The following is a 13198-nucleotide window of genomic DNA, read 5'->3' on the forward strand; positions in this document are numbered from 1 at the left end:
TTTGATAGAAAGTGTGCAGAAGTTTTAAATTTACTAATGAAAACAGGTGCAATAGTGCGCGTTCACACAGTATGAAAACAAAGGAATGATTATTGATCGACCAATGACAGTTTGCGGAACACGTGACGATAGTAACTAGTGCAAAAGTATGTAGCTGGAAATGCAGTAGATCCAACTTAGTCCTATAAATATGACGTCGCTTTGAGATATTTTTGCTTCTGGGCAAAGCAACGTCATATCGAAATTGCTCAAAAACCCATAGCATGTTCCGCCAGAAAATCGGGCGGAACGAAAAACAATGAAGACAGTGTGTATTTACATAATTTTTGACCTATTTATGAACAAAACTAAAAAATAAATACCTTTTGTCAAAATAATTAAACTGTCACATCCGAAAAATCATGATTAAATCCTCTCATGTATTTCAATTCCTTTTACAGCCGATAAACAAATGGCGGCCGTAAAGTGCGCGAAATCTGATTGGCTAATTCAAATGCAAGCGTTTAACTGAGTCAGAACAATCTAACGGAATATTTTTTTAACGAAATAATTGCCCATGCACCGTCAGTGTGTTCGAATATATTTTTCCGTTCAAAAATTTGGAATCAATCTGTAAAGCACCTTGCTTAACCAGTATGGCTGATAAACAAAAATAGATTGATGTTTATATTTTATTTTAAATTGATAAGTACATCGTTTGAAAGTTTTTGTGTATGATTGAGCATGAAATTGAAAGAAAATATGATAAGCTTTTGAATAAAGCTTGAAAGGCAAGACAATAGACATTTTTGGAATTTTTTATGATGCTACGCGTTTTTGAGCAATAACTATTAGACGTCAGGCTTGACCGACAAAAACTATAACAAGCCTGTAACGTCTAATATATTGGACTAGATCCAACTTTGTTAAATTAGTCCAGTGACAATAAGTTGATGGAATATCTGTCAGGAGATAACGGGTATGGGAACGAAAAGTAGCAAACAGGTAGGCCTATCATTTAATTTTCAAGCGTTTACTTAAAGCTCTTAAAAATTATTATAATCATAAATTTCCTCATCGGTCTATTGTTGGCTAAAGTACACACTTGAGCATATTTTCAACATTGAAATTAATATAAACTAAAACTAACTCATCTCGAGTTCTAAATATTCTTCATAACCTTTCGTAATCTTTAGAACTATTAATTTAGAAGATATTTTATTCAAATCGAAAGTGGCAAAGATCATTTGATTTGCAGGAGTTGTCGTTCTTACTACTTTCGGTTTCAAAAACGGAAGTGTAAACAAGCAATATTATAAGCTAATTGTGTTTGCATAGTTTTTTTTAAAGATAAACAATGATTTCGATGTGCAGATAAAATGTCATATCCAATTAAACAAACTAATACCAGCGTTTTAAGACTGTCAATCGCAGACGAGAGGAAACGGCAGGAAAAAGTTGCTAAAGATATATATAATGCTGATAATATAGATAAATACAGGAAAAAATCATCCGGAATTAATGGCAATAGACCGGATTCTTCAGCTGGCTTAAACATTCAGTCTAATTCTAATTTACAGAAGAAGAGTGGTATTGATCAAGGCGGCTATTCAAAGTTCAGAGGCATCGAGGTAAGGGCAGTAATTTACTGGTGGCACTATTAAGCTGTTATCAGTATATAAGGATCTTTATTTATATTTTGTTAATCTTAACAGGGTATACACAAAACATGTATATTACTGTACATAACACTGTACTTCTATACTTTTTTATATATACTATAATAATACCATGTATACATTTATACTATTCTGTACATATACATCCTTATATTATTATATATACTGCATACTTCCACTAGATTCTTTATATACTTCCATACTATATATTTAGTTCTGGGACTTCTGCCAGATTTAGTTCATTATCTCATTATTTATATTTTGTATTTCCAGCACCCAGATTCGCCAGAACATATTGCTGGGAGAGTAACACAGCAAAGCAGTGGAGCAAGGCCTAAAGATACAGCTTCTAAAACGGTGGCTCACCCCTCTAATGTGATAGTAATACTTCTTATATTAATTTAGATCATATAATCTGTAAGAAGGTATTTAAGAAACAAGACTGTATTGACATAAAACAGTATTGAATGCAGTTAAAACAGTAATTTTTAATTATAACCAGACTTTACTTGAACAGTTTTGTATAGATGGGTTTTTTTTGCTTATCAAATATTGCTGTGCTTGTTTTTAATGTATACATAATATAATGTAACAATGTAAGTTGTATAACAATTGTAATTATAATCAAATCAATGAATAGAATTCAAATGACTTTCTCTGATTGGTTTAGACAAATATTGTTGAAATATGATATTACACAATCATGTTTAATATAAAAAGTAATTACTTTCATTAACCCACATGAAAGATCGGGAAACTCAATGTACTAGCCTCATTAAATAAAGTCGTTATTTACTTACTTACATACTTATTAACCCATATGTTAAGTCATTGAATGATGTTATAGTAAGAAAGTCATGTCCAGGCTTTTTTACAATAAATATATACACAGTGCATTATACATTACATGACTTTAGTGATCTGTGTTTGTCCAGGATTAATATTGTCCTCATTAACTTTAATTCAAAATTCCATCATTTGTTATTGGGTAAAAAAGTAATAAAAGTAGAAAGCTTGGTTATTCAACTGATTATAACCCATACATAGAATGTTTTTTTGGGAAAATCAATATTTTTATATTTAAACACTGTGAATATCTAATTGTTCAAACACTTGATTTCACATTATGAAAAAATTACTGATTTAAAAAAAGAAAAAAAAAATTCCATAAAATCAAAACATTTTAAGTTTAGGTTATTGACTAAATGTAGAATGTGCATTTAATTTAGTTTTTTTATTCCAAATTTGAAAAAGAATCCCTTGAAATAACTTAAAAAAGACAATATGAAGACAAGGCTATGAGTAGAAGCTATTTTTTAGTCAATAGGTGTTTAAAAGTTCCTTTAAGCTGCTCTAAAAATCTGAGTTATGTCTTTTTACATGCTTTTTCTATGCTCCTCCCTCCATTTTTTAACATTGTTGGTATATATGTAACATTCTCAAAATACCCTTTTTTCACTTCAGAAACAAGTACCTAAAACACAAACTTGGTATACAGATGCAAGAGTAGGTGGATATAGTCAGGTAAGTGCATATTAAAATGGTATGAACAGTGTTGCTATAATATTATACAAGACAGTACTAGGGGCTTATTAGGGGCTTCAAGCCATTTAAGGACCTGTAATATTTAATGAATTTTCATTTAATGTTTTAAATGAATAAAACTTTAATAGGCTGTTTATACAAGAACATCTTGTAGAAGAACATAACATTCTATAAATGTTATCCGGAAGTCGCTAATTGTGGGTTTTACCCAGCTTATTCCCCAGTACAAACAAACTTTTACCATTATAGTTTCAAGGTGTACAACCCGTCACAATAGATTAATCAACCTGTTGCACTTATTTTATTTTCAAAGCTGTAACTGTAAAAGTTTGTTTGAACCTATGGTTTAACTGAGAAAAACCCAAATACTCTTTTTTTTTCTGGTGTTAGTCTATTGCCAAACTATATCAAGTTGTGTTCAGGTTAACAAAATCTTTTAAAGCTACATTAAATAAATATGTACAAATATTTTTGCCGTCAGCCTAAAAACCAAGCATTCCACAGATTCTTTAACCTTTTTAACAGTCTTGTTGTAAATCTCAACAAATATTGTTCATAAATAAGGATTTTAAATGGAAAACCCCTCGGTTACACTAAAGTTCGTATACGAATTTAAACATGCAAATGAGACTATAATCAGCTCGTGTATGCGCTACTTCACAGTGTTATAGTTGCTATACGGAACACAGCAAATATGAGATTTTCTTGTGCAAACACATTTTAACCGTTTAACTTCACGGTGCACTAGGCCTGAGGTTAGTAAAAGTAATCATCTCATAAAAAAGATTGAATTTGTATGAAAACATCCGTTACAATGCAGAAATATACCGTCCAAATAGGACTGCTACTGTTTGTTGATTTAATATTGATGTACGGATGATCTGAAGGCGGAGTTTCTCATGCAAACAGAAATTGTACTTCCGATTCCGCCACAATGAGGTTGTCCTTTTTATGCTTATAAAACTCCTTTTGGTTGTCTGGACACTAAAATAAGATCTGGAGTCGATATAAAACCCAATTTATTAATGAAATGTCACTATTTCTGTTTTTATGAAATTTATTAAATGTAACTTTAATATGCTCCTCTATAGAAAATCTTAACAATGATTTTAAGCTTGACTATACAAGTATAGAGAGAGCTGTCCTACTCTGGGTCCACATACAGATGTTTGGTTCAAGTTTTTACTCAGTGAAATATCTCTTGAGGGATTTACTTAAAGCTTGAAATATATATTCTTATCATCACGCATGTCATAATTATGTAATAAGCCATAACACTCCAGTTACACAGAGCCATCGGTGATTGATCGGTAGTTTTTTTTAGGCCAAATTATGGAGTGAACCGGTGACAACGTATTTAACACCGATATCACCTATTGGTCACCTGTTTTCCACCTATCAACTGCTATTGGGGAAAGATAAGTTTTATCGGTGAAAAATTACCGATTGGGATTTTTAAACAAATAACCGACAGCAAACTATATCATGAGATATACAAGCTCTTAATCACCGATATCAACGATCAGACAAAGATAACCAAATATGAATCACCGACAATATCTGACGGAAAGTGTTTAAGCACTGATGACTAAATATCAAACACCGATTAATCAGCATTACGTCTGATCTAGCTCCAATTTACAAACGATAAAAACCGATAGTATTTTAGCATTTTTATCACCGATCCAACCCCGTTTGAGTTTGCTTTCTGTCACCGATGGCCGTTTACACAGAAAACCAGAAATAAAATCACGCATGACAACCGATCATAACAGCGAGTAAATTTAAAATTAAATGACCGATTGGGAACCGACCGTCTGTGTAACTGGCCCTTAAGGTTGTGGCACTAGCACCAATACTTTATTGACTTATTTACCCATTGAACTTAGACCTTTGCTATAAAAAAAAGTAATAACAGTTTACTCTTATCATCTTCATGTCTGAAGGAATTTCTTCCAATTCAGATATCCACAGGCATGCATGTGGTGCAAAAATTTTGATAGCAATTGTTTTTTTGCTTGGTTGTTTGTTGTTTTTTTAGCTCACCTGTCACAAAGTGACAGTGTGAGCTATTGTGATCGCTTTCTGTCCGGCATCTGTCGGCAGACCTTTACTTTAAACAACATCTCCTCATAAACCACTAAGCCAATTTCATATAAACTTCACAGGAATGTTCCTTTTGGTGGTCACCTTTAAATAGTATTCAAAGAATTGAATTGCCATGTCAACCAAAAGAAAAAACTTAGATCTGAGATATTTAGCATGAAACATCTTCTAGTGAGTGTCTACCAAGTTTGTTCAAATAAAAGCCCTGGGGTCAAAATTGGCCCCGCCCCTGTGGTCATTCAGTTTACTTACATGTATATAGTAAAAAATAAAAAACGTTCTTTTAAAAAACACAAAGAATTAGAGTTTAGATATTTAGCATGAAACATCATCTAATGGGTGTCTACCAAGTTTGTTCAAATGAAAGCTCTTGGTTCAAAATTGGTCTTATGTTTATAGTAAAAACAAAAAATCTTCTTTTAAAAACGCCAAAGAGCTGGAGCTTATATAATTATTTAGCATGAAACATCTTCTAATGAGTGTCTTCCAAGGGTGTTCAAATAAAAAGCCCTAGGGTCAAAAGTTGCCTGCCTGGGGGGGGGGGGTCATTGATTTTCTTATATGTACATAGTAAAAACTTAAAAAATCTTCTTTGAAAAAACCCAAAGAGCTAGAGCTAAGATATTAAGTATGAAAAATCTTCTTACAGGTTTCTACTAAGTTTGTTCAAATAAAAGCTCTGGTGTCAAAATTGTTTATAGATTACAATATTACTTGTTCTTTGTCATGGAGAGTTTTATATTCAGGTGAGTGACTTCAGGGCCATCATGGCCCCCCTTGTTATATATTGATACAGAAATATGTTTATATTGTTATTTTTATTATTTAATGACTTTATTTTTCTTTATAGCTCTTGTTTTTATGGAATATCATACTTTTTTGATTTGTAGATATCATCATTTGAGAGAAATGAGTTCAGTAAAAATTTGTCCTTTTATAGAAATAATATCTTCTCCAGACCTCCACCTGGTAGGTTTCATACATTTTGTTTTTTCTTCTAAAGCATGTGCTTATCTTTATTATCATATGGCAAAACCAATCACAATTTGTGTAAGTTAAAATATTAAAATATTAAAACATCAAACATGATCTACAGAAAAAAGAAATAAAAAAATTGATTTGAGATCAGTTATTGTACGTAATGTGCCCTCATTTAAGTTTTATCCAAAGAAAAAAGTTTTTGTTTCATGCACATAACATATTAACATGTACATAATACATATGATTGTATTGAATTAGATTGCTTATTTAATTATGTTCTGTATCAATTATATTGAATTCTTTGGATTTACCAGGACATAAGATTGAAGATATGTTAAAATGGAAGAAAGATTACGATATGCTTGAAAGGAATCACCGCTACATTCAGTGGTAATGTATAAATTAGTTAGAATTGTCACAAGCCACTGACTATAGGCAAAGTTTTTTTTGAAAAATGTCAAAAAAACATATCATCAAGAAATAGATAAAACCTATACACATAGAATTTTTAAAAATAAATTACAGAGGCTGATTTTTGCTGTTTTTTTCAGCTAGTTTTTACTTTAAAATGAAATTGTTGACTTTAACCTTTTTAGATGACCTCATTCAGGACCTTTAAGAAGGACCAATCACCATTAGTATAAATCATTTTTAAAGTGTAGCAATAATCTTTAATGAAAAGTTAGTTTACGTAGTCACCCTTGTAAATAAACACAAATATGATTAAGATATTGCAAAAACTCTGTGATTAAGTTTGAACCAGTATGTGTCAATCATCTTTTGCTTAATTTGTATTTTGGAACAGTTTTAGTGCATTTATCAATTTGTATAATAAAGTTATAAAAATAATAAAATATTGTGGTCAAAGGTCTTGAAACTACCAAATACATATTTTTTTATATGCCTGAAAAAATTTGTTGTCATTTTTTGAAAAATATGGATTAAGTATTGATATGTGTGGATTTGGAGCATAACTTAAGTTTCATTTGGCCCACAGTATTCAAACTTCATAGGATGATTGTCCATATTGGGTAGATTCCGTCTGTCCGAGCAAACATTTTGGATTTAGGGGCTATATTACAGTAAAGAGAACAAAAGAGAACAATAGGTTCATTCCGTGATCAAAGGGTTTATGGGCTAGTAGCCCTTAAGAAAACAAAGAAAATAACAAAGAAAATAACAAAGAAAATAGCCCCTAAACCCAAAATGTTGGAACGTCCATCTGTCCGTCCGTTAGCAATTTGGTTTCCGAAGCATAACTTAAGTTCCATTTGGCCAACAGTATTCAAACTTCATAGGATGATTGTACATATCTGGTAGAAGACCCCTAGTGATTTTGGGGTCATAAGGTCAAAGGTCAAGGTTACTATTACTCTAACACTGAAAATGGTTTCTGGAGCATAACTTAAGTTCTCTTTGGCCCACAGTATTTAAACTTCATAGGATGATTGTACATATCTGGTAGAAGACCCCTATTGATTTTGGGGTCATAAGGTCAAAGGTCAAGGTTACTATTACTCTAACACTGAAAATGGTTTCTGGAGCATAACTTAAGTTCCATTTGGCCCACAGTATTCAAACTGCATAGGATGATTGTCCATATTGGGTAGAAGACCCCTATTGATTTTGGGGTCACAAGTTCAAAGGTCAAGGTCACTATTACCCTAACACTGAAAATGGTTGTGGGAGCATAACTTAAGTTCTATTTGGCCCACAGTATTCAAACTTCATAGGATGATTGATCATATTGAGTAAAAGACCCATATTGTTTTTTGGGTCACAAGGTCAAAGGTCAAGGTCACTATTACCTTAAAACTGAAAATGGTTTCCGGAGCATAATCTAAGTTCCATTTGGCCCACAGTATTCAAACTTCATAGGATGATTGTCCATATTGGGTAGAAGACCCCTATTGATTTTGGGGTCACAAGGTCAAAGGTCAAGGTCACTATTACCCTAACACTGAAAATGGTTTCTGGAGCATAACTTAAGTTCCATTTGGCCCACAGTATTCAAACTTCATAGGATGATTGTCCATATTGGGTAGAAGACCCCTATAGATTTTGGGGTCACAAGGTCAAAGGTCAAGGTCACTATTACCTTAAAACTGAAAATGGTTTCTGGAGCATAACTTAAGTTCCATTTGGCCCACAGTATTCAAACTTCATAAGATAATTGTCCATATTGGGTAGAAGATCCCTATTGATTTTACTGGAAGTTGTGGTTTTTGGAGCATAACTACAACTTGGTGGTGGTGCTTTGAAAGCGGCAACTGTTTATATATATATGAAGGTTCTTCAGCTATAAAGGAGGATTGCTTTTTGGAGGAGGTAATACTGTATTTAATTCCCATGTCTTACAAATGTTTCATCCTTAATAACAAAAAAAAACACTTTCGGGCATATAATGCTCCGCCTAGCGGTGCTCTTGTTTTAAATTCAAAGCTGGTTGAAACCCTTTTAGAAATTTACAAGGAAATGAATATGTATGTATGTGTATGTGTGATACATTAAGAGCAAACACCAAGAAATGGAATGGTATTAATTCAGTTTTTTTTTTTACTTGCAGGTTGTTCCCTATTCCGGAAGGAAATGGCCTGAATATTTCTGCACAACAACTTTATGAACATGAAGCAGAGGTTTGTTTAAAGCAGCATGCCTCAAAAGTTGTGCCTATTTTGTATTAAAATTTAAAAAGTGTTCAAAATGTTTAGTCAAGGGAAGATGAAGTAGGGATTTGTTATGTTGCTGCCTTTAAAATTATAATAACACTATATAAATATCACATCTAACTAAGGGTGATAGAACTAAGTGTTTACCCTAGAAGGGTGATGTCAATGATGTCAATGTATCATTCATGATTGATATTTATTGTCTATCTGATATTTTGACAAAATTTCGACCAAGACATATTTTTAAGCAGTACTTTGTCAAAACATGTTAAAAATTACATAGTTGTTACTAAATATCAGTGATAACAAATCATGGTTAGAAAAAGTTAAGCAGTGAATATTTTACAATTGTACACATGACAATTTTACTTATTAAAATGCAGTAATCTGAGATATGCATAGATACCAAGAATGTCTAATAACATGCAGACTATGTACAGGACATCTATTTTATTTGTCATCATGAAAACAGGCATGAGAGTAAAATATACATTTTTTTGTAAATAAAAATGCTTGTTATACCAATGCATCATCAATATTTGTCATCTGATATTCATGTATTGTATATGCTTTGACTGAATCAATGACAGCTCTAGAAACATGCAGTATTTGATGTACCATATAACCTTTCCTAATAACTAATATTATACATTAGAAGAGAAATAAATGATGTAAAGTAGTCAATATCGGCATTAGAATGGACCTGAAATAATACGAAATATTAATTCACTTTCAGGCCATAAGGGACGATGATAAAACCCGTAATCGTGTTTTGAGAGCATTTGAAATGATGCTTGATTTCTATGGCATGCAACTTGTTGACGATGTCCATGGACGAATTAAAAGGTCAGACAAAGGTTGGGAACAACGATATGAACATTTGAATAGGTAAATTTGTCATTAACTGTTGTTTTATTTAAAATGAACTTTATTGATTTTAAGGAGCAGTGGGATACACTTTTGTTGAAAAATGGCAGTCCTGGGACCAAGGAACCTGCATAGGCCTTTAAAGGGAAACACTTTTATAAAGATAAATAAGGTATCCCTCCACCATGGAAGAATGAAATGTGGATATTTACTCTGGTGGCCTTCAGTGAAAATTTTAAAGTACATGTATATGTTTCTACATATTGCTAGAAATTTTCAAAGGTTGTGTTGAATTCAGAGATTCAATGGATTTGTTTATTAATATAAATAATTTTGCAGATGCTTTACAATGTATAATTTTATCAGTTAAAACTTTACATTAATTTTTCCATATACAATGTACAGGAATCCAAGGCAGTTAATTGCCTTAAATTGCAATAATCTGAGTTATTATGCATAGATATCAAGGATGTTAGTCCTTAAATATCATGTCCATGTTGAGATTCATATCACCTATTCCTTTGGCATTTGAGGGGCTATTATATAACTTTATAGTTAATGTATTGAATTAATTTACTCACTGCCATGCAGACCATTGAAATTTGGGTCAACACTGACCAAGGGTAAGCTATTCAAAGCTTCCTTGAGGCCTGTATTGTTTGTTGCTGGCCAAGTTTTATGAGAGGAAGCTTAGCATGGATCAAGGCGATTTTGTGAGGTATATTAATTATTGCAGGTTTTGGGTTATAGAATGTGGATTTCATGTGCCCCTTGTTTTAAAAAGAAATTAACTAGTCAATTCAACAGAGCAGGAAATGGTGGGGTTGGGGGTTGCTACAGATGCAAAAAAGAAATTTTGATTTGATGTGTTTTAATAAGGGTTTGCCTTTTGAAATGATTTTCCAATGAACAAAATTATAAGATTTGAATAATAAAGGGAACTTAAAAAGAGTCCTTCTTTTAAAGTGATATTAATTCTTTGAGATATTTTAATATTCATTGACTTGCATGTTTATTCAGGTCTCGGCATAATTATCTCCGGATCACAAGGATTCTGAAATCTTTAGGTGAACTCGGTTTCGAAAGATTTCAAGCACCCTGGGTTGAATTTCTCATTGATGAGGCAGTGATCAACAAAGAACTACCAAACCTCAATGGTGGCTGTTTAATGCACTGGATTTCAGCTGTGAAAAATGATGCAGAGAAAGAGATTTTGTTCAGGAAAGCCAGTGGACTTCCTATAAATTATGACAGTGACATATATGGTGTTGATTCAGAATCAGATGATGAGGAAGGTGCTAGTAATGAAAAAGAAACGCATGAAGAAGATCTGGACAAGGCTAATAAAGATTTGTCAAATTTAAACCTTGAACCCAGTGATGATGGTAAAGTGACTGTGGAAAGTGCAAAGGTAAAAGTCAACAAACAAGCATCGTCTGTGCAAAGAGATGAGAATGAAAAGAAAGATAAGGAAGACATTGAGAATAAAGAAGCAGCTCAAGCAAGTGCTAAAAATGAAAGCATGAGAGCCAGATCAGAGCAGGAAAATCAGGTTCATACATAAGTTCTGATGTAAAGTTTATTAGAAATGAAAAAAGCTATATAAATACATTACAAGACACTGCAAGATACAAACAGATTGTTTATATTAAACACGTACATATCTCACTCATAAATCAAGGCAATAATAATATATTTCGATATATTGCATGTGCTTTATATGTTTCATCATTTTCATCATCACCATCATCACCATCATTATCATTTTCATTACAACAATCATCATCCCCATAATCATCATATCATTATCATCATCACCACCACAATAATCATCCTCACCATTACAATAATTTCATCATCATCATCACCATCATCATCATTTTCATTACAACAATCATCATCTCCATAATCATCACAATTAGCATCATTACCACCACAAAAATCATCACCATCACAATCATCATCACCATCACTGCAATCATCAATGATATCATCAAATTTCTAATCATCATTACTATCCCATTCAGTATCATCATCATTATCATCATCATCATCATTATTACCTCAATCAGCACCTCTTTACTCATCATAATCACTTCAAGCTTTATTATAACCACAATCAGCATATCATAATCACCTCCATCCATCATTAGTATTTATTTTCATTCATCATCTATTTTTTTAACATAAACAGCAATATCATTTATAAATGCCTTTACTTGTTGCATTTGTTAATGAAAATTTTCAATTGAAACATAATGAATTATGATTGAAAGATAGTTATTAACCAGGTTTTTCGAAGGAAAAAACTGGTTATTAGATTGAGGTATGTACTGGTTATTAGTCCCCTACCGGTTTACCGGAGGGGACTTTAGGTTTACCCTCCGTCCGTCTGTCCGTCAGTCCGTCCGTCCGTCCGTCTGTCAGTCCGTCCGTCCACAAAACTGGATCCCGCGATAACTTGAAAAGTACTGAAAATATTTTTATGAAACTTGGTATATGGATAGATGGCAGTATGGAGATTATGCACGTCTTTTCCTTTTCTTCCTATGTTGAAAATTCTGGTTGCTATGGCAACAAATAGGCTGAAAATATGGCAAATTTTACACATAAACTGGATCCAGTGATAACGCAAAAAATACTAGAAATATTTTTATGAAACTTGACATATGGGTAGATGGCAGTCTTGAGATTATGCACATCTTTTTCTTTTCTTCCTATGTTGAAAATTCTGGTTGCTATGGCAACAAATAGGCTGAAAATATGGCAAATTTTACACATAAACTGGATCCAGTGATAAAGCAAAAAGTACTGGAAATATTCTTATGAAACTTGAAATATGGGTAGATAGCAGTCTTGAGATTATGCATGTCTTTTCTTTTCTTCCTATGTTGAAAATTCTGGTTGCTATGGCAACACATAGACTGAAAATATGGCAAATTTTACACATAAACTGAATCCAGTGATAACTCAAAAAGTACTGGAAATATTTTTATGAAACTTGACATATGGGTAGATGGCAGTCTTGACATTATGCATGTCTTATCTGTTCTTCCTATTTTGAAAAAATATCAGTTGCCTTTGCAACAAATAGGCTTAAAACATGGCAAATATAACAGTATTTGTGATAAGTCAAAAAGAGCTGAAAATTTTTATGAAATTGCATCTTTAATTCAAGAGTTATCTCCTGTTTAAGAATTTTGCTTTTAAAATGTTATATTTTGGTAACAGGAATGTTTCAAATATTAACTTTAGAGTGTCCTTCAGTCCGTCTGTCTGTATGTTCATAAAAACTGTTTCCTGTGATCACTTTTAAAGAACTTTTCCAACAAATTTACTTAAAATAGATAAAAATTGAAACATTAGTGAATG

At 32.3% G+C, this 13198-nt stretch overlaps 1 protein-coding gene across 3 annotated transcripts in view; it reads left to right on the forward strand.

The window, feature by feature from the left end:
- Positions 1–886: 886 nt before the first annotated feature.
- LOC132719761 (uncharacterized) overlaps positions 887–13198 on the forward strand; it is a 30149-nt gene continuing 17837 nt past the window's right edge. Inside the window, exons 1-9 of one of the 3 annotated variants that reach the window (XM_060703613.1) lie at positions 887–984; positions 1560–1610; positions 1932–2039; positions 3123–3182; positions 6200–6278; positions 6605–6680; positions 8857–8926; positions 9696–9847; positions 10847–11378. In XM_060703613.1, the coding sequence (XP_060559596.1) occupies positions 961–984; positions 1560–1610; positions 1932–2039; positions 3123–3182; positions 6200–6278; positions 6605–6680; positions 8857–8926; positions 9696–9847; positions 10847–11378 (1152 nt within the window). In that variant the 5' untranslated portion in view covers positions 887–960. Of the gene's footprint in view, positions 985–1179; positions 1611–1931; positions 2040–3122; positions 3183–6199; positions 6279–6604; positions 6681–8856; positions 8927–9695; positions 9848–10846; positions 11379–13198 lie in introns of those variants that run through there. The other 2 variants (XM_060703612.1, XM_060703611.1) reach the window with 2 other exon arrangements.

Source organism: Ruditapes philippinarum, unplaced genomic scaffold (genome assembly GCF_026571515.1).
Source record: "Ruditapes philippinarum isolate M1 unplaced genomic scaffold, ASM2657151v2 ctg221_1_1_1_1, whole genome shotgun sequence".
NCBI classification, from domain to species: Eukaryota; Metazoa; Mollusca; class Bivalvia; order Venerida; family Veneridae; genus Ruditapes; species Ruditapes philippinarum.